The sequence below is a fragment of the Tarenaya hassleriana genome, unplaced genomic scaffold, assembly GCF_000463585.1.
Source record: "Tarenaya hassleriana unplaced genomic scaffold, ASM46358v1 Cleome17, whole genome shotgun sequence".
In the NCBI taxonomy this organism is placed as follows: Eukaryota; Viridiplantae; Streptophyta; class Magnoliopsida; order Brassicales; family Cleomaceae; genus Tarenaya; species Tarenaya hassleriana.
This window is the reverse complement of record NW_010965122.1, coordinates 1399612-1420934: the sequence shown is the minus strand read 5'-3', so window position 1 is coordinate 1420934 and position 21323 is coordinate 1399612. Positions and strand designations below refer to the sequence as shown.

The 21323-nt window shown below is 32.1% G+C and overlaps 1 protein-coding gene across 1 annotated transcript; it reads left to right on the top strand.

Moving 5' to 3' along the window:
• The first annotated feature begins 16806 nt into the window (after positions 1–16806).
• On the top strand, positions 16807–18518 carry LOC104809949. Its single transcript, XM_010536081.2, has 2 exons — positions 16807–17586; positions 18007–18518. The coding sequence occupies exons 1-2, from the start codon at positions 17457–17459 to the stop codon at positions 18495–18497; spliced, it is 621 nt and encodes a 206-aa protein (XP_010534383.1). The 5' UTR covers positions 16807–17456; the 3' UTR covers positions 18498–18518.
• The last annotated feature ends 2805 nt before the right edge of the window (positions 18519–21323 follow it).

The window sequence follows — 21323 nt, the reverse complement described above, 5'->3', positions numbered from 1 at the left end:
TCTCTCAATATCTCATAGTTTTTTTTGGTTGATTTGTGTATTTTCCGATAACGGAGACCGAAAGCCAGATGTGTATATGTATGTGTGTATTTTCCGGTTGGCGTTTGGTGTATACGTGTGTGTGTCAGTGTGTGTATCTGTGTATGTGTTGTATATTTCCTGATAAAATGGTTCTAGTTTCTCGGACATGTGTATCTGTGTATCATTTGATACAGATGAAAAATCAAAATTCACAATTACGTGTATTCATATGTGTAGCATTTTTTTGGTTGATTGGTGTATAAGTTTATCATTTGTTAATTTTTAATCTTATATTTTTTAAAACAGATGGAAAATCAAAATTCAGAATTAGTTAAGATCGTAGAATCGGTTAGTGACAAAAGAAAAGAACCAACTTCAAATTCACAGTTACCTCCGAAAACAAAGAGGATAGTTCATCTGAGTCGGTATTTAGCACTAGAGGTCGCATTCTAGATCAATATAAACTCTTCATATGGTTGAAGTATTAGTACTTACACAAAATTGGTTGATGTCTCCTCTTATTTCGGACGAAAAATGTAGTTTCGGTGATTTGATCGCATAAAATGAATTTATATTTGTATTGACGGAAGGTATCCATTATATTTACGTTGTTTTATAAGTATTATATAAGTTTGTAATGTTTTGACTTGTTTATTTTTTTGTTTATATAGAGTTTAAAAAATTATCTGGATAAGATGACTCGGGACAAGGTGACTTGTGTGTCATCTAGAATGAAGTTCCTCAATGTGATTGTTTTTCATATTCATTTAGTTTTAAATTTTGTTTATTAAATGATCTTTCTTATTTTGTCATTGGTTTTTCATTTCCAAAATTCGCTATATGGTGCTTTTGTATGAGAAAATTGTTGAAGGAGGTTTTATGTTTGATTTTTATTTTTGATATGAGACTATTAATGTTAGATTGATTTTGGTTCACATGACATTATGAATGTTTTTTTTCTTCTTATTTTTCTATAAGACTTTTTTTAATCGAATATTTGTTTGGATAAACCCGAACCGAACCCGAAAAAATCCGAACCGAACCCGAACCGAACCGATTAAGATTATATACCCGATTGGATATGAAAATTCTAAACCCGAACAACCCGAACCCGAAATAACCGAATCCGATTAACCCGATCCGAACCGATCGTCCACCCCTACTTCATATTGGTGATACATATCTCTGGTTGTCTGAAAATCGTTTAAAAATTATCGACAGGTTAATCCGAAACACTTGATTTTTATAACTTCAGCTTAGATTTTTTCCAAGAAAAAAATCGTACTAATAACCCTATTATTACATTAGTATTATTGGCACATAGATGAAGTCGGTGCTCAAAAACATGGTTGATGCCGCCAAGTTTATCCGTTCCCAGCTCATTAGCTCCAAGTGAAATGGACACTCTCTTCCGGTTTAGATTATTCTCCGTATGAGAGTAATCTTTTCATACGTTTGTTTGATATTTGAATATTTTTTCCAAGAAAGATTTAGATGTAGGAATTATCCTCTTTGAAGGACACGCTTTTTTATTTTCAACTACACTTTTTTTATGTGATATTATATGTTTTCTGGTTTTTTGAAAACTTAATAGTTTCCTACACGAATCTGGTGATGTGTTGTAGAAAATCAGTGTTTTGCATGTGCTTATCACAAATTCAATGCATTGGCAATAATAATTACAAATTAAATTCCAAAATCTATAAAATTTGTTAATTTCTATTAATAAATATTATGGTGATGTAAGGTATAAGACTACACGTAAATAGTTTTAATTTTATTAAATTTATATAAAATTATTCCTGAATTATAGATGTCGCAAATAATTTGTAGATAGCTGATAATTGTATATTTCAATTTAAAATATTAGGGTTTAAATTTGGTCTTTTGTATTTTTTTTATTAATTTGACATAAACTATTTATACGTTTTATCTCTATGACAAACATTAGCGTAAATGTTACGTTAAAAACACCACTTGATGATATATTTGATAAAATATGTATTCCTACTAAATGTAAACAAAGTTGATATAATTTATACATACATAAATACAAAAGTATATACTAAAAGTACCACTTGAATTTAATTAAATTTTTGTATATAAAGGTTCCGTAAATTTAAAATTTTAATTTGAATATAATGGCAATAGTAAATTTTAAAAAAACTATAAGTTATGTACGATGATTAATGATATATTAACAAATATAACACCAATATTATGTATAAATCATATTAACACCATTATTCTCTAAACCAAAAAATATGTCTGATGACTTACTCTTTAATTGGTAAAAGATTTCGTCAATATAAGAGCAAAAAGAACTTATTCAATAAGGCGAACTCAACAACAACGAAGAGGAGGAGACAACAAATTACATCCTAGATCGGGCGAAAGTAGATTCTCCGTCGGAATCGGTTGTGGCTCTTGCAGAGATTTCGGTGAATTGATTCAGTTTTGGTCCGATTTGAATTTTTCTGGTAGCAAATGGTAATTCAAGAATTGTTTTTCTTTAATTGCTTTTTTTAACTATCTTTCATATATAGATATATATATATATATATATATATATATATCCATATATATGTATGTATATGTAGATATATAGAGTTATGTATATATACGCATATGTATGTATACATATTTTTGGTTGGCGGTTCGATTCCTGGTTGGGGAGGGGTTTTCACATGGGCTGCCCCGGTTTTCTGGGAGATGTAGTTGGACCAAAGGCCCGATGAACTTCCGGATTATAAAAAAAAATGTATACATATTTTTAATTTATATTTTTTGAATATATCTATTATCTGTATATAATATATTTTTATTTTTATTTTCAAATTAAGTTTTTTTCCCACGTCGTAACGATGATATGATTTTCTTATATAACAATAACACGTCATTGAATTTATTAAATTGTTACCAAAGTTAGAGTAAATGTAGATGTATGGCAAAATTTAGGAAGTTTTTTATTTTGTAGAAGTTTCAAAATTCATATATGTATATGATATTTTATTGAAAGTGCGTGATTTTTAGGTTATTTACCCATATATATAATATACAGACAATTACCGTAAAAAAAGTTTGGATTGGTTAACATGTTGATATTTTATACGGAATAGAACAATAATTTTATGATTTTTTTGTGTCATGGAAGCAACACTTTGATAAAATTATAACAATTGTTCGATTATAATAAATATACCTATTAAAAAAATATGGTTTTTGGAGATACGGTTTTATAATACTTTAATTTTATAAGTATATTTTGATATCAAACTTTACTAATTTTATATCAACGTTAAAATTATTATAAATTATAAAAGATTCATTGCTGTCTTCAAGTTATATTAGTTTTTATAGGGGTATTCCCCCACAAATTTTCAAACATGTTCCAATTTTCTACGCCAATTTTTAATTTGATAAAACACTACACCGGATTTTAAACATTTCCAAAATCCTACACAAAATCTTAAAATATGTTGCAATTTCTCCCATATCCATAAACGATGTTAAGTTCCGTCAATTTGAATGTTGACGTGGCATGCTACGTCACACATATTTTGCCAAATAATCACATTTCGTCAAATCATCATGCCACGTAAGAAAATAAATAAAAATAAAAAATAAAAAATTTCTAGAATTTAAAAAACTAAAAAATTAATAAAATAAAATAATTTTTTTAAAAAACTTCTAAAAAATTACAGAATTCTAAATTTCAATTTTTTAAAAAAAATAAAAAATTATTGTGTATGTATATATATGTATAAGTATGGGATTACCTCTTTTTTATATGTAGATGTGTATATCGAAAATATAATTCCAATTTTAATAGAGATTAAAATGAAAGCCAATTGATATAGAAGTTGTCCAATAAGTAGAAATATTGAAATATTTTACTCCTATCATGTAAAATAATAGAGATACCGTATAATCTCACGATGATTCATCATTTGTAAAACGTGTAACGTATATTTGACGATGTTTCAGTATCCAAAAATGAAAAAATAAAATAAATAATATCCCAAAGATAATTAAAATTAAATCTTTTTTAAAAGCTTGTATTACTAAATATATCTAAACACATTTTATTACAATGTTAATAATTGTTGGACAAAAAATCTACAAAAGTTAGCTATATTCCAAATACAAAAGTCTTGATAAAAAAATACAAGAAACAAATAAAATTTTCATTTCGAAGAAACATTTTATATTTAATCTTCATTTTACATTTTAGGATTGTTATTCAAAAAACAATATATACTATAATATTTAATAATATCATTTTTATTTATTTGTTATTATTTTACACTTTTTTAAACAGATTGAAAAACAACAAAGATGGTGAATAAAGACATCCAAAATAAACCGGTCACAAACGTATTCGTTCAACGCATATATAATAATGATTTTATAATATAAAAATACAATAATAATTATTTTCTTTCATTTCTTCTTATATATAATGATTTAATACTATAATTTAATTTTATATAATATATGTAAAAAAATTTAATACATTCATATCAAAGAATTTTTATACCAAAACAAAAATATCCCGCGCATCGCGCGTGTCTCTTCTAGTATATTTAATGTTTAAATTCAAAAGATTAAGAATCATAAACCTCGGTACATAAAACTTGAATATTCATGAAAATTCTGTAAAAAAAAATATTCCAACATAAAATATAAATCACTTGCCGGCACAGACCCAGATTTTGTCTCCTCCGGGACTGAATCGCTAGTAGGCGTCTTTGAGTTTTCTGCAACATACTCCATCTAAATAAAAAAATAATGAGTTCCACGGAATTTTAGTCATTTGAAGACATAACGAAGGGTTATCACAAGAGCCCAACTCACCAATCAAAGCTCACTCTTCTCCGGACAAATGCAAGTGGGAACAAAAAATATTCTAACAAAGACATGAACCATTACACGAATTGCTCTACAGATTAATTGAATTCGAAGTCTCTAAGTGGGGGATATTACATATATACCTTTAAAATGTAACATGGACTTCAACGCATACCCTCAAACAGTTAGGATTTCAAAAAAAAATTGAAAAACGTTAAAAAGACAATCCTACCCTTTAAAAAAACTACACGTGTAATAATCTGAATGAAGATGACGAAAGAGAGAGAAAAAGTGGGGAGTTGCCAAATAAAAAATTATTAAGTTAAAAGAACTGTTCAGTTTCTTCTTCCTCTCTTCTTCACGATTTTTCTCCAACGGACATTCTCCAACCAATTTTATTGGCGATTTCTTATGCGGTTTTTTATCTTCACTTCAAAATGGCTTCGTCTTCATCGTTTTCAGCTTCTATTTGCGAAGATTTTCAGATAAAGTTTTCTTTATATCTCACCGAGAAAGTTAGTTTTTTTTTTAATTTGATATATTGTACTTGGACAAATATTTACGGTAGACAAGATCTTAGTCGAATGAGTTATAGTATTCGAGTTTTACAGTTAAGGAAAATTAGGTTTTCGGTTTGAAATCAAGTCATATGAGAGTTTTGTCTATATCAGTATCGTAATGGTCATACTCGTCACACTGGTCGTACTTGAAGGGTGTGACACGTTTGACTAGTCAGATTAAACTAGGTACACCCGTCAATGGTCATACCAATGAAGTCGTCACACCGTCACACTGGTCACACTGATTTCTACCATAGTGGTCATACTCATCACACTAGTCACATTTCAAGGGTGTGACGAGTTTGACTAGTTTTATCACACTGGGTATACCTGTCATATTAGTAAAGTAGTCACACCGTCAAACTAGTAAAACTAGTGACAAAATAATGTCATACTAGTTACACTGGTCGCATACGAAATGGTCATACTAGTCACACGGATTGCATTTGAAAGGTGTGACCAGTTTGACAAGTTTGGCTAATATGATAAAACTGGTCAAACTGGTCACACCGGTCAAACAAAGCTGATAATGAGTGTTAATTTTATTTTTGCAGGTTCCTTTTATATATGACTTGAAAGACATTCATCAAGCTCACAAGATTACAACGAAGTGTTATCCATATGAAACCATTCGGTTAACTGAAAAAAATCAAAAGAAGAATAATTGAAAAAATTGAAAGGGTTCTGAAGAAAACATGAATCACCGTTGAAGCAAAAAATTGGTCTGAGATAAAGCGCAACAAAGAGGATGATGTTTCAACTGGTAGTTACTATAACACGAACACCGAGTTCGAGTTGAGACCTCATTTTTCATAAGAGAATGTGGCTTTTTCAATGCATGAGGAGGTTCCTGCTGCTCCTAAGGAGTCCGTTCAACAGAGTAAACGTCCGATGCACAAAAGAAAAAAAGGATGTTAAAAGTCCATACATTACCTTTGGATTGACAGATCCACCTTCCAAAAAGCAACGAACAAAGAGAGAAACCAAAGGTCGAAAAGGAAGAAAGGGAACCCACGAGAAACGTCAAGAAGTAACGGCGCCTCCAGAGGAACATCACACTGAACCATCAGAACTTAATTTAGACCAACGATTTGTTTTCACAAACCGTCACACCAGTCAAACTCGTCACACCATTAGTACCTGTCAAACTCGTCGCACCTTATCAGTTTTCACAAATTTGGATACTGAAAACTATAAACTTATCAATTATCATCTCAGTCATCAAGTATCGTAGGATAAATCTAAATCTAGCTCTCAGTTTTTAACACCTTTTTGTTTCTCACAATGCATGTTCTCCCAAAAGAAATCTCAAAGTTTTAGTACACTTTTTGTAACACACTAGGTTAGGGTAGATTATATTATTTTCCAATATGGCTTACGAATAAGTATTTATATTTATATATATATATATATATCAATATGTATAGTATGCATTAAGGGTGGGGTTCTGGTTTTAGTACGATATTAGTACCGTATATTATTCGGTTCAGTTGGGTTCTAGTTTTGTTACGGTTCGGTTTTGTTTTTTATTAAAAAAATCAGAGTTTCTTAAAAAAGTTTCGGTTTTTCAGAAATTTTATAAAGTTAAGTTTGGTTCGATTCCAAAAGATTTGGTGTTATAAAAAATGCGTTAATAGATGAAGAATGAACATAATTCAACAAAAAAAAGTCACACTTCGTCATATTTCTATCTTTATTGTGAAGACAAATTCAATCTCTAAAAAGGGTCTTAACTGAAGAACCACACCGTCACACCGTCAGACTCGTCGCACCGTCAAACTAGTCAAACCGTCGCACCTTATCGAATTTCGCAAATTTAACAATTGTAAATTGTAAACATATTGATTATCACCCCGATGAACAAGTATCTTGGATTGAAACTAATACTAGGTCCCTAAATTTAACATCTTTTGTTTTATTGACAATGTATGCTCTCTCATATGAAACCCTAAAGTTCTAGTAGAGTTTGTGTAATACATTGTCTTAGGGTATAAGATACTGTTTTTTCAGATGAATTAAGATTAATAAAAACATGTTAAATATGTTATAATAACTCATATACACCACATTGAATATTCAAAACATTATTTAGATCGATATTTTTTTTTGCACAAACCGTCTTAGATCGATATTTTTTTACACAAACCGTCTCACCGTCAGACTCGTCGCACCGTCAAACCGTCAGCCTCCTCGCACCGTCAAACTAGTCAAACCGTCGCACCTTATCGAAATTCACAAATTTAACAAGTGCAAATTGTAAACATATTGATTATCACCTCAATGAACAAATATCTTGGATTGAAAATAATCCAAGATCTCTAAATTTAACATCTTTTGTTTTCTTGATAATGTACGCTCTCTCATATGAAACCCTAAAGTTCTAGTAAAGTTTGTATAACACATTGTCTTAGGGTAGAAGATATTGTTTTTTCAGATGAATTACGATTAATAAAAACATGTTAAATATGTTATAATAACTCATATACACCACATTGAATATTCAAAATATTATTTAGATCGATATTTTTTTGCACAAACCGTCTCACCGTCAGACTCGTCACACCGTCAAACTAGTCAAACCGTCGCACCTTATCGAAATTCATGTTTTTATCACGTATAAACTGTATATTTTGATGAGCTTTGTGAGTTTGCCCAGTTTGGAGAATTTACTCGATTTGATCCGTTTGACTCATCCATATCATATAGTTCAAATATAAATTCAAAAACAACAAAAATTATAAATATCCAAAATGAATAACATATTTTAAAATGATAAATTATCTATTAGCAAGAGATATGTGGAGAGAGAAGAAAGCGAGAGAGAGAAGAGACATAAGAGAGAGAGGACGAGAGGAGAGAGAGAGCGCAGGAAAGGAGAGAGACAATGGAGCGAGAGGTGGAGAGAGAAGAAAGCAGGAGAGAGAGATGCAGAGAGAAGAAAGCGGGGGAAAGAGAGGTGGAGAGAGAAGAGAGAAATATAATTTTTATTTTATTTTATTATATTATATAAATTAATAAAGGGTATTATAGGGAAACTACATTTATAAGGTTATATTTGATGTTGTCTTTTTTCTTTTTTTATGAAGGGTATATGATGAAGTCCAATGTATCATTTAAGGTTATTTTTGCAATTGGCCCCTCTAAGTGACTAAAATTCGTAATCAAATATCTTGAGAATTTAGATAAGAATTAAGATTTGTAATCAAAGCTAAAAACAAATGTAGACAAAATAATTAATCTGTCATATAAGTGGACTGCTAGATTTTTCATGTGGGCTACACTTAACACGTTGCCATACACACTGTTGAGGAAAATGTCTATCTTTCGTAAGATTTTGTTAGATTTTTCAATATCCAAAAAAATACACCAACTCTCTCTATCACAAAATCATAACACAGATCCATCCGAAGAAATCGCTATCTACAACAAAAAAAAATGTTTCGAACAAAACCCTTTTAAAACAAATCTTTGTGTGCAACAAATCGGTAGAAATTGTAGTTGATAATCCAATAAAAAAGAGAAAATATTGAAAAAAAAAGAACAATTCGACGAATCAAAGATTAGTAGAGATTGTACCTTTAGATCTATAGATATGCAATAGGAAAAATGATGGAGAAGAAGAGAGAGCTGGCGGAGATTGGAGAGCTATGGTATTAAGAGAGAGAGAAGGGGTGGAAGGCGGTAGAAGAACTCACGGAGTGTTGGAATCGTGAGAAAAAACCCTAACATAACTTTTATTTTTTATAAAGTTACCCCTACTTATAAACTAATTACAAAACTAACCATATATTATTAAAATTACTAAAAAGTACGGATCGGATCGGATATACCGGATATTTTTATTGTGATATCCATATCCGATCCGTATCCGACAAATATTTTGAAACTAATATCCGTATCCGATCCGTGAACCCCGGATATCCGAATTTTCGGTTCGGATACGAATCGAATAACGGATCGGATCGGTTTTTTCGGATATTATGCCCACCCCTAATTTGTTGGACCAGTTGTTGAAACATGTAGATCATCCCGCAAATGTTTCAACCAAATCAATTCACACATGACATTTGTCAATGCTCTCTATTCTGCCTCTATACTGCTCCTCGAAACAACAGACTGTTTCTTCGCTTTCCACAAGATAAGTGAATTTCCGAGGAAAACGTAAATCCCATAAATTGATCGTCGAGACTCTGAACATGGTTTCTAATCTACATCTGCAAATACATTGAGTTTGGTATCTGAATCTGCCGAGTAAAATAAGCCTTGTCCATAATTATTCTTCAAGTATCTGACAACCATGTTCGCAGCTTGCATATGATCTGTTGTAGGACTTGAAAAAAATTGGTTAAGTTTGTGTACTGCAAAAGCAAGAGTCGACTAACAAATCTCCCTGTAACTCGTAATGTTCTCCATTGGATCACCATAATCTAAATGCATCTTGTTATTACAGTCTATGGGAGTAGTAATTGGTTTACAAGCTAGGAATCCTGTATCTGAAATGAGATCCAAAGTCTCTGACAAATATTGATCCCAGATTTACATCTAGCAATTTCTAATCCTAGAAAAAACTTCAAATGACCTAGATCTTTAATGTTGAATGACTGACCAAATAACTTTTTCAATTGTGTAACTGCATCATCATTATTCTCAACTATTACAATATCATCAACATAAACTAGCAAAATTAGAAATGTAAAACCTGATTTCTTCACAAAGAGAGTATGATCGGCTTGGGACTGTTTGAAGCCATTGACGAGAAGAACACTTGCAAACTTGTATTACCATTGTCTTGATACTTATTTCAATCCGTATAAGCTCTTGTGAAGCCTACAAACCACATTTTTAGGTAATGTATATCCATTCGGTGATGTGTATTCAGGAGAAAAAGTCATGTATATCTCCTCTTTCAAATCATCATGCAAGAAATCATTGGTCACGTCCATTTGCGTTAAGCTCCATTTGTGTAGCAGTCCAAGACAACAACAACTTGACAGTTATAAGCTTAGCAATAGGGGAGAAGGTATCAATATATTCTACCCCTTCTTGTTGAGTAAACTCCCTTTGCAACCAAATGAGCTTTGTATATTTTTACTGACCCATCTGGATGTCTCTTGATCTTGTAAACTCATTTACACCCCACAGCCTTCTTCTCAGGTGGCAAAGATATTGCAGACCAAGTTCCATTATCTGTCAATGCTTTGAGTTCAGTATCCATGGCTTTTCTCCATTCTACAGAGGTAATAGCCTCCTTGAAATGTTTTGGTTATGTGAGTATGTAAGTGTTCAAAACAAAGGATTTGCAATGTGGTGATAATCCGTCATAAGTAATGACAGAAGATAAAGGGTATTGTATTTGTATATGTTGTGGAGAGGATGAATTAGAATTCAAAAGGTAACAATGGTAGTCATTTAGGCATGTGGGTGGTTTTGTAACTCTGTGGAACTTAGTATGAGAAATGGCTGGAAAAGAAGTTTAGGTTGGTTCTGCATCTTGAACATAGCTTGGTTCATATGATTGTTCAGATGCATTAGTTGGAGTTCTAATCATTGTTATAATCCACAACTATATCAGATAGTGGTAATGTTAAAACAAAGTTTGGAAAGATAGGTGGATAGTGAATATGTTCAATATTCTGGTTAGAGATTAAAGGAACTATGGTTTCATGAAAATGAACATTCCGAAAGATACTCACGATATATCACTTGCTTGTAAATGTTTACTAACCAAATTAATTGTATATAGTATTTCAAACCAAATAACTATTGTTACCAAAAATTCAAAATCACTAAGTTCATTTGTCGCTAATGATTTGCTTCACTTCTTATTTTAGAATCATTATCAATTTCAGATATTTTCTAATAGTGTTTCTTGTATATGTGAAATTTGAAATATAATCGCTTTAACACTTTCAACACGACTTTCCCAACGGGTAGATGACAACGGGTTTAAGACAATCATTTTACATTATCTTTCAAAATTTTCCACCTTTTAGTAGAATTAGAAAAAAAATTGTATATATCCTTTGTATAACTCTAAAAAACTCTTTAGATTTACCACGTGTTATCCATATCATATAATGCTAAATTTAGACTATGAGAACCACAAGGAGTATAAAAAGCCCTAGTATTAACATCTAAAAGTTTTTTTTGTACACCTTGATTTTTTCCTTTCATATTTGATATGTTGTCATAACTTTGTCCTCTTGTATTATCTATATCAAGATCAAGTGATTTTAGTTCATTTTGAAACACATCAAAGTTCTCTTGCCCAGTCGTATCATTCACATTTAAAAACCCTAAAAACGATTCTTCAATCTTAACAGGATCAGAAAACATATTCACATACCTGATAATCAAAGACATTTGTTCTTGGTGGCTACTATCTGGAGTACAATCAAGTATAACAGAAAAATATTTTGTTTGCTTTACATTTCTAATGAACTCATTTTTAATTGTAGAAGAAAGTAAAAGAACTAGTTCATTTTGAATATTATGACCAAGATAATGATTATAAATTTTACCATTTGTAATACGTCTCAAATATTCTTGAACAATTGGATCAAAATCTGCCAACATTTCAATCAAACCCAAAAAATTTCCATTGTTATTTTCAACTAATCTTCCATTTATTCCACCAAATGCTAAATTATATTTTGAAAGAAATTTTACATTTTACAATTGAAATAATTCTAAACATGATATTTTTCCAATGATTTTTTTCTTTCTGTGTACAAACTATTTTATCAATAGTTTGATTTTAAAAAAAATTTAAATGCAAATCATACTAACTTGTAGAATTTTGTGTTTGTGGAAGAAATGAAATATGAATAACGAAAGGTATGAGATGAAGATTGATACGAAAGAGGAGATAAGAACGAAATAAGGATAGAGGAAAAATAACTCAGATTTCCTTAAGTCTCTATTTCTTATTCTTGATAATTCATTCTAGCACAAGATGATGTTATTTATAGAGAAAGAAAAGAGAACAATCATTAATGAACTAGCTGTTGAAGTTGTGCATGTGCAGAAGCATTTAATGAGGTTGTTGGCAGATTTGGAGATGAAGTAAAGTGGCTGTTTCTTGGTTTGCAAGTGTCCAACATCCATATTGTGATTTAATGCCCTTATCCTTGTAATCCAAGCAATCTCATGGTATTCATGCAACTTCATATGCAACAGCCTTCACGTAGAGTCTGAAACCTCCTCTATTTCAACAAAGTCCGTCTCCTTGAGTGTGCTCCAAGTCTTCTTTCTTAACACATGTGACCATATTTTTTATATGTTCAGCACTCATTTCATATTCTTTAAGTCTAATACTAAGATGTATCCAATCTCCAAATCCTTCATTTGCTAATTGACACTTTCCAATTTTTTTAAATATTTTACGACAAAAACAAAATAATTTATCTAATTCTTGCGAATAAACAAGCCAATCTTCATCACATTTTTCACCGTTTGATAAAATTCTAGTATAATATATTGATGAAAATCGTCTTGAAAATTTATCTTTTTTACCTTTTTCAATATTCATGTCTCACTTAGAAACATTTGCTACTAAAATATCAATCTTTTTAGAATCAAGATATCTCAATTTCTTGGATAAAAAATATCAAGTATATTAGTTTTATAATAAATTTTTTCATCAATTTGTAAACTATCACTATTATCAATAATCTTAATATCATAATTTCATTCATATCTACGACATTATTAGTAATATCATCTTCATTTTGACTAAGTGTTTGTGCTTCTTTTATATCTAAAACTCTTTTTTGAGATTGAATTAGTTCTTCAATTCTTTTTTTTTTTTTACGTTTTTTCAAATCTAAAATCATATTTTCTAATTCCAGAAGGCATATTTAAATTTAAATACTTAATAAAATAAATATAAAAAAATAAGAAAAAAACTGAAAATTATAAATTCAATTTGATGTCCCGATTTTTTCTTCCCACTATCAAACCTGAAAATAAATAACAATATTATTAGCATTTAATAATATATAAAAAAAAATCATCACATAAATAACAATTGTAATCAAAAATAGAAAATTGAAAAGTACCTTAATATTACGTGTTATTCTCTTGACAACAAATGAAAAATGGTCTTTGAGTTTTTAAGAACAAAATAAATAAAGAGTAAATTTAGAGCGTAAATGGATATTTCAAAGTGGAATGATAAATGATTCTAGTCTTCCATTTTTATAGAGCAATTTGTTATCGTTAATAAATTATTTAATATTTTTATTTTAAAATATGTAATGATTTTCTTTAATAAATGCTTTTCTGAAGTGACTTTTCATAATTATGATTACATTTAATAATATATATTACATTTAATAATATATATTATTAATATTTTTTAAATTAAGTGGGCCCTCCAAATTTGGGGTCCTATACAGTCGCACCTATTGAACACGTTAAGAGACGGCCCAACATAGCACAAACATCTAAATGCCCGCAATTGTTTATAGTATGGTTTATGCTTCTTCAAAACTTCAAAAAATGACATGTCCGGTAACGCGGGAGATGGTATCCTGTTTATCAGAAACACAACTTTCACAATGCATTCATGCCAATATTCAACAAGGAGATTTGATTGAAACAGGAGAGCTCTTGCCACATTGAGAATGTATTGATGATTCCTTTCTACAACTGAATTTTGTTGCGGTGTCAGCACACAATAGAAGTAATGAAATATCCATTTTTCCTTGAAAAACTCACTGAATGATAACTCCAGAACATTATCAAAATGAACAACATTTATTCTCTTATCAAACTGAGTCTGGACAAAGGAAACAAACTCTCGAACATGCTGCAATACATCACTTTTATGTCTCAACATATAAATCCAAGTAGTTCCAGAATGATCATCAACTACGCTAAGAAAGTACTTATACTCCTCAATAGAAACTATAGAAAAAGGTCTACGTATATCAATGTGAATGAGATCAAAATATTCTTTGGACATGTTACTGTGAAAGGAAAAAGGAAATCGTTTTTGTTTGGCTAGGTGGTAAATTTTACAATGTGGGGTGTCGGTGAACTTTGTGAGTGAAAGTTCTTCTGATAGAGCTTTTATTTTGTGAGGAGATGGGCGGTCAAGCATTGAATACCACAAAGCAGAGTCAACATTGAAGGCATTGCAGGAGAGAGTAAATGGAGTATTCAGTTCGAACTGCATAAAATATAGACTGTTGTATAATCTAGCCTTCCCAATCGTCCAACTCCGAATATGCTCCTAAATGAAACAAAAATAAGGTGAGAATGTGACTTGGTAAGATCAGATTCGACTACAAACAGTACCAGAACACAAAACGAAATAATGCACAGCGGTCTACGAGTACGGATCAAGCGGTGTGCTTGGCCCTACATCTCGGGAAGATCGGGATTGATTTATTGATGAACAACGGATGGATTAGGGTTACAACACAACAACAACCAATAACAAATGAAGAAGAAGACGTTAACATACTCATCTCCCGAACCTTCAGACTTATGACAAATCCAGGAGTAGTCAATTACCAAACCGTCGTTCTAGTGTTAGAATTGAGCTTCGCAACGACGTCGTCCAATACCTTTGAAGCCTCTACTCGAGAGAAACTTTCCCTATATTGATTTCAACTCAAGTTGTGGATATAATATTCAGTGTAGTTATGGTTAAGGGTATAAATAATATTTAAAAAACTAAAAAAAAACATAAATAGCATGAATTTTAAACTTTTCAATAATTTTTTTTTCTTTTAAAGAATTTTTTTTCACCCGGGTGGATAGATATAAATAGAATATCAAACGAGTTGGTTCGGTTTGTGATAAATCGATTTGTTTTGAGTTCAATTTGACATATTGATTTTCAAACGAGTCAGAAAAACTTTAATTCAAACTCACCAATTTTTTGAATTAAACAAATATAATATTTTATATATATTATAAAAATACCAAATAAAATAATATTTTAATATAAATTTAAATATTAAAATATAAATTTTAATATATAAAAATTATATGTAACTAATAAAAAGTTAAATTAAATATTAATTTTTTATAATATATTTTAAAAATAAAACTATAAAAATATATATAATTTTTTAAAAATTAATATATCGACCCACGAATTGTGTCGCGAATATAACCAACTAGCTCAATGAATAACGAATTGTGGAGAGTTGATTTAATAGACTCCTTTCAAAATGATTTTTAAAAATGGTGGCTCGCCTCAACTCGTGATGAGTTGTAACGACCCGAGTCCGTTACGGAATGATAGAGTTGTCCCCACACACCAACACGGGACCTTTTAGCGTGTTTTGTCCTCACTCGCACACATCCCGGAAAGTACTTCCCAGGAGGTCACCCATCTTAAGACTACTCCAAGGTCAGCACGCTTAACTTTGGAGTTCTCTCGAGATAGACAACCGAAAAGGTAGATGCATTTTGTTGTTATGAGTAGCTCAATTAATTCCTTTAAGTTATCTTAGACTGTGTAGTCCCATACATACACAGCCCTCAGATCTCTCTCATTCCGGTGCGTCTGCTTCATCCCTGTACCCCCTACCGAGAAGCTCGTCAGGAGCCGCCCATTGTCCATGCCTCTCGCACCGGCGATCACTCCCCGCCCTCCTACGGTATCCTGGGCTGTCACAGGCCCACCAGCTTCCGCCTGGTTCGTCCACGAACCACACCGTACTGGGAGAGAACCGGCTCTGATACCATTTGTAACGACCCGAGGCCGTTACAGAATGATAGAGTTGTCCCCACACACCAACACGAGACCTTTTAGCGTGTTTTGTCCTCACTCGCACACATCCCGAAAAGTACTTCCCATGAGGTCACCCATCCTAAGACTACTCCAAGGTCAGCACGCTTAACTTTGGAGTTCTCTCGAGATAGGCAACCGAAAAGGTAGATGCATCTTGTTGTTATGAGTAGCTCAATTAATTCATTTAAGTTATCTTAGACTTAGACTGTGTAGTCTCATACCTACACAGCCCTCGGATCTCTCTCATTCCGGTGCGTCCGCTTCATCCCTGTACCCCCTACCGAGAAGCTCGTCAGGAGCCGCCCATTGTCCATGCCTCTCGCACCGGCGATCACTCTCCACCCTCCTACGATATCCTGAGCTGTCACACGAGTCGATAATGAATACGCTCACGTGTTGGATTCGTTTTGACACCGAGGGATACAAGTATTTTTATTTTCAGTACCATTGTAATTAAAATCTTAATTTTGAAAATATTCTTAGGAACTAAAATAATCAATAAAAAATCTAAAATAATAATTATTTAAAAATTAGATTATAAATACTAAAATTGAAAAAAAAAACATTACTGAAAAAAAAACATAGAAGTGTCAACATAAATCTGAGAGTAAACAGATAAATATTAGTTATAATTACAAGAGCTGTATGTATCCACCTGAAGATAGCAGACAACTCCTTCAACTCTCTCTCTCTCCCTTAAAGTCAAATCAAAACATCTGTCGTACGGACTCTCTCTCCTTCAACTCGTCATTTCTCCCTCTGTTTCGGACCAATAACGATTTCCCAGCTGCGAATTTTCAAAAGGGAACCGTCTGTCGGATCTCACAATTCCCGCCTATTTTACCGGCTGACTCTGTGTCCTTTTTCTGACCGCCGGACTCTTTTTCTTTATCTCTCTGCTTTCTCTTGTCTCTGCCTCTGTCTCTCTCTCTCTCTACGACGTATCTCCGCCGCCGATTTCACGGTCCTGCGCATGCTGAGGTTTTTGATTTCCGATTTCCGGTTTTGGGTTTTTTTCTTGGACACGGAAGATGATCTGGGTCTTCTCTCTTCTTCGAATTCTGAGATACAGTGATCGATTTTCTTGACGATTTTCTCGGCTCCCAAACAGGCCATTTCGTGTCTCGGCGAGTTTTTGATGCCATCGACCGAGAATAGGAGTGGACGAAGATCAGGATCTTTATCTTCGCTTCCGATTCTAAAACCCTAAGATTTCAGACGCAGAATCGAACAATCTGTTTCTCTTTTATTTTCCTTTTCCTCCGACGACAATGCCCTTGAAGCAGGTCGCGCGGCAGATGCCGGTGCTCATCCGTACGACGGAAACATCATCGCACAACCGGAGACGGCCGCTCCACCAATGGAGCCAGTCCTTGCCGACACCGAGGGCTTCGTCGTGCAATTAGAACATGTTTGGTAATTGGTATGCCCGTTCCATTACTAATTCGATCACGGGTCAACATTCAATTTAACCAAAATAAATAAATATGTAATCTTAACGTCCGTCTATATACGGATTTGATAGCTTTTGCAGGTTGTAATAAATTACTTTTCTCAAATTGATTTCGTCCGATTTCGAGTTTTCCTAATTAAAAAAAAAAAAATTAAAGTTTCACAAACACAAATGAGAAGGGTAAATTTCTACTGATTTGATGCTTTAATAATGTGAAATTTGTGCGTTGTATTTGTATATAGTTAATGATTTACAACGGTTTAATTTTGTAAATTCCTGATTTTCTTAATTAAATTTAAAAAAATTACGAAACTAGTTTTACAAACGCAAACCAGAACCGGGCCCAAGGCACTTCGGACTAGCTCGACGCGGAGCCACGGCGGCGGAGTTCTGCGGTGGAACGACGGCGAGTTGCGCCGCCGTGTGGTGCTGCTGTCCCTGCGGACTAGGGAAGCTCCTCCTCCTCGCCGTCTACAAAGTCCCCGCCGGTCTCTGTCGCCGAGCCCTCCGCCACCGCCGCCGGAAACGCCTCGTGAAGAGTGGGCTTCTTCCTCCGCCGCCGGATAACCGCAGCCGCCGACGCAACCGGTTCGGGAGGTCGGAGTTCGCGGTCCATCCGTTGGAGAGCAGGGACGTATCCGACGAGGAGGAGGAAGATTTGTTGGAGCTGAAGGTATTCGGGAAGTCGACAATGGCGGCGATACTGGCGGCGGAGGAGGAGGAAGATGCGGCGGTGATGGCGTTGGAGAAGGAGATGTGGGAAAGATTTTACGGCGCCGGATTCTGGCGAAGTCCGTCGCAACGGGAAACTGTGTCGCCGTCACCGACAATGTCGAAATCCGTCGCCGTGAGGCAATGATTGCGAAATGTAAAGACAAAAGACGATGTTTTCTATTTATTTATTTATTTATTTGTGTGTCCTTTTCAATTATGCTAATTTCTATGATATTTGATGTGTGAATTCTAATTCAATTTGATCCATGATTCGTACCATATCCATAATAAAAACTAAAAAATTTTATGATTATATATGTGATATCTATCATGCATGTACACACTCAATGGATGAATTATTTTTATAGTTTTTAGAATCTGAAAAAACAATCAATCAAGATTTTTTAAATTTAGTTTTTCCAAAAATTTGAAAAACTGCGGAAAAATCAACTAAAAATCAAAAACTTTTTTTTTAATTTACAAAAACCGAAAATTCAAAATAACAACTATTTCATAGTAATTATATTTTTAAAAATAAAAATAATCGAATCCAATAGTGATTATAAGAGTGTGATCGAAGGGAAAGGTTTTTTATTGTTACAGTTTAATCAGAAGTTAGGATTTTGAACTCTATCCTGAAAATGATGTAATATTTGAAATCATTTTTTTTATGGTTTTATACATTAATCCAAAAACTATTGAAAATTAGTTTGAATATATCCGAGTTAAGCTATTTTGGTGTTATATCAAATTGGGTTCGATTCTGTTTGATTTTATTTCAAGGTTCGAATTCGATTTTTTATTGGTAAAAAACTTATTTTTTCAAAAATATTTTTTGAATTTTCAATTATTTTTTATTCAATTCAAATTAAATTTTTTCTTGTTTAGAAAAATTATTTGTTTTATATTAGATTCATTTTCATTACGATTATATTTTGTTTGATTTGATTCGACTGTTCAACTAATAATCAAAATATCACCCTTGCGTATATATGAATTCGTCGCGATTACTTTGAAATAAAAAAGTTTGAATTTATTTATACGGGAATTAAATAAAATCGGATAATATAAAAAAATCGCCGACCTCTAGTGATTTTATGGAAAAAAAAAATATTAGTAATTACGATCTGTTGTTCTAGTTACTTCCTCGCTCTATGTACATTTGTCAACAAATTTAAAGCCCAAAAACAGTAGTGAATTGGGCCTTAGCCCAATGTGTGCGTGGCTTTCATATTTTTTCTTTCTTCTGGTTGACAAATTATGGTCACTAACTCTTTGACGAATTCTTCATTAGAAAATATTTATTTTCTCAAAAGATTTTCAATTTTAATTCTACTATTTTTATATTCATTAGATTCTTTCAGATTTATTTAATTCTGTTCAAAGTATTATATTCATTCAATTTAAATATTATTTGATTCGGTCCGATTTAATTTAAATTTATTTACGTATTATTCCATTTTATTTTGATGTTTATTCTTCCTTATATGTAAACTATAATAATTGTAACAAGAAAGTGCTGATAAAGAGGACACGTGGATCGCAATGGACTGTTACACATAAAAATAAAGTACAGAAATTAGAACATGTTTGGTAATTGGTATGCCCGTTCCATTACTAATTCGATCACGGGTCAACATTCAATTTAACCAAAATAAATAAATATGTAATCTTAACGTCCGTCTATATACGGATTTGATAGCTTTTGCAGGTTGTAATAAATTACTTTTCTCAAATTGATTTCGTCCGATTTCGAGTTTTCCTAATTAAAAAAAAAAAAATTAAAGTTTCACAAACACAAATGAGAAGGGTAAATTTCTACTGATTTGATGCTTTAATAATGTGAAATTTGTGCGTTGTATTTGTATATAGTTAATGATTTACAACGGTTTAATTTTGTAAATTCCTGATTTTCTTAATTAAATTTAAAAAAATTACGAAACTAGTTTTACAAACGCAAACCAGAACCGGGCCCAAGGCACTTCGGACTAGCTCGACTGGAAACGTCGCCGTTTTTTATTATGAAGTGCACGCGCCAACGGAAGGCGCGTGAGGGTGGTGGTTCAGTTCAAGCTTAGAGTAGAAAAAAAGAGAAACTAAAAATAACAATAAATAAATAAGTAAAAAAAAAAGAGGGATGTTTAGGTCAGACACCGACAACTTCTCTTAAGGCCACGTGTTCATATCTCTCGCCTTTTTTATTTATTAAATATCATTATCAACTTTTTTTCTCTGAAAATTTTGACATAAACAATTGATTGAAAGAAATTTTGTTGTCAATTTCTTTTTAACCATAAAAATACTAAAATTAATATTTTTATGAGAATTTAAATTAAAAGTTGAAAAAAAATAATTGATGGTTGATAATTACTTTTAATGAACGGGGTTTCCCAATCAACCTTTTCTTTTCACGGTATTTATATTTTAACGTTTCTTCACATTGACCCTAATGCGGTTAGCGTGTCAAATATCAATGCATTTCTTATAAATAAAGATAAAGATACCAAAAGTTTACTTTTTTTTTTTAATATTGGCTTTAACCATGACATACTATTATCATATACATATATATAATATATAACATTTTTTTCTCTAAAAACTCCATTAAACTCCTCTAAACTCATCCATATGTATTTGTTGTTGGAAATAATTATAATCGACACTAGTACATATACATATAACCAACAACTAGGAATTGACCATTTTGTTTTGCGCAAACAAAATGTCGTTTTATTAAATTTAATGTGAAAGGTTATCTTTCTTAATCAAATAACGTAATTAATAATCATTTAGCTATAAATGTTTTTCCTCATACTGAATTATAAAAAAATATTTTATGACTTGTTATAGTTAAGCCGAAGCCAAGCCGGTCGGAAGCCAACGTGACGAGAAAATTTTCCGACACCGTGTGGGTCCCATCACCAGCCTGTCCGAAAACCCACAAAAACCAGTTGCTATTACTGAACACAGA

Coding starts and splice junctions, on each gene's coding strand:
- LOC104809949 (XM_010536081.2), top strand. CDS start 17,457: ATGCCCTTGAAGCAGGTCGCGCGGCAGATGCCGGTGCTCATCCGTACG. Junction 17,587..18,006: donor ACCGAGGGCTTCGTCGTGCA/ATTAGAACATGT, acceptor GACTAGCTCGAC/GCGGAGCCACGGCGGCGGAG.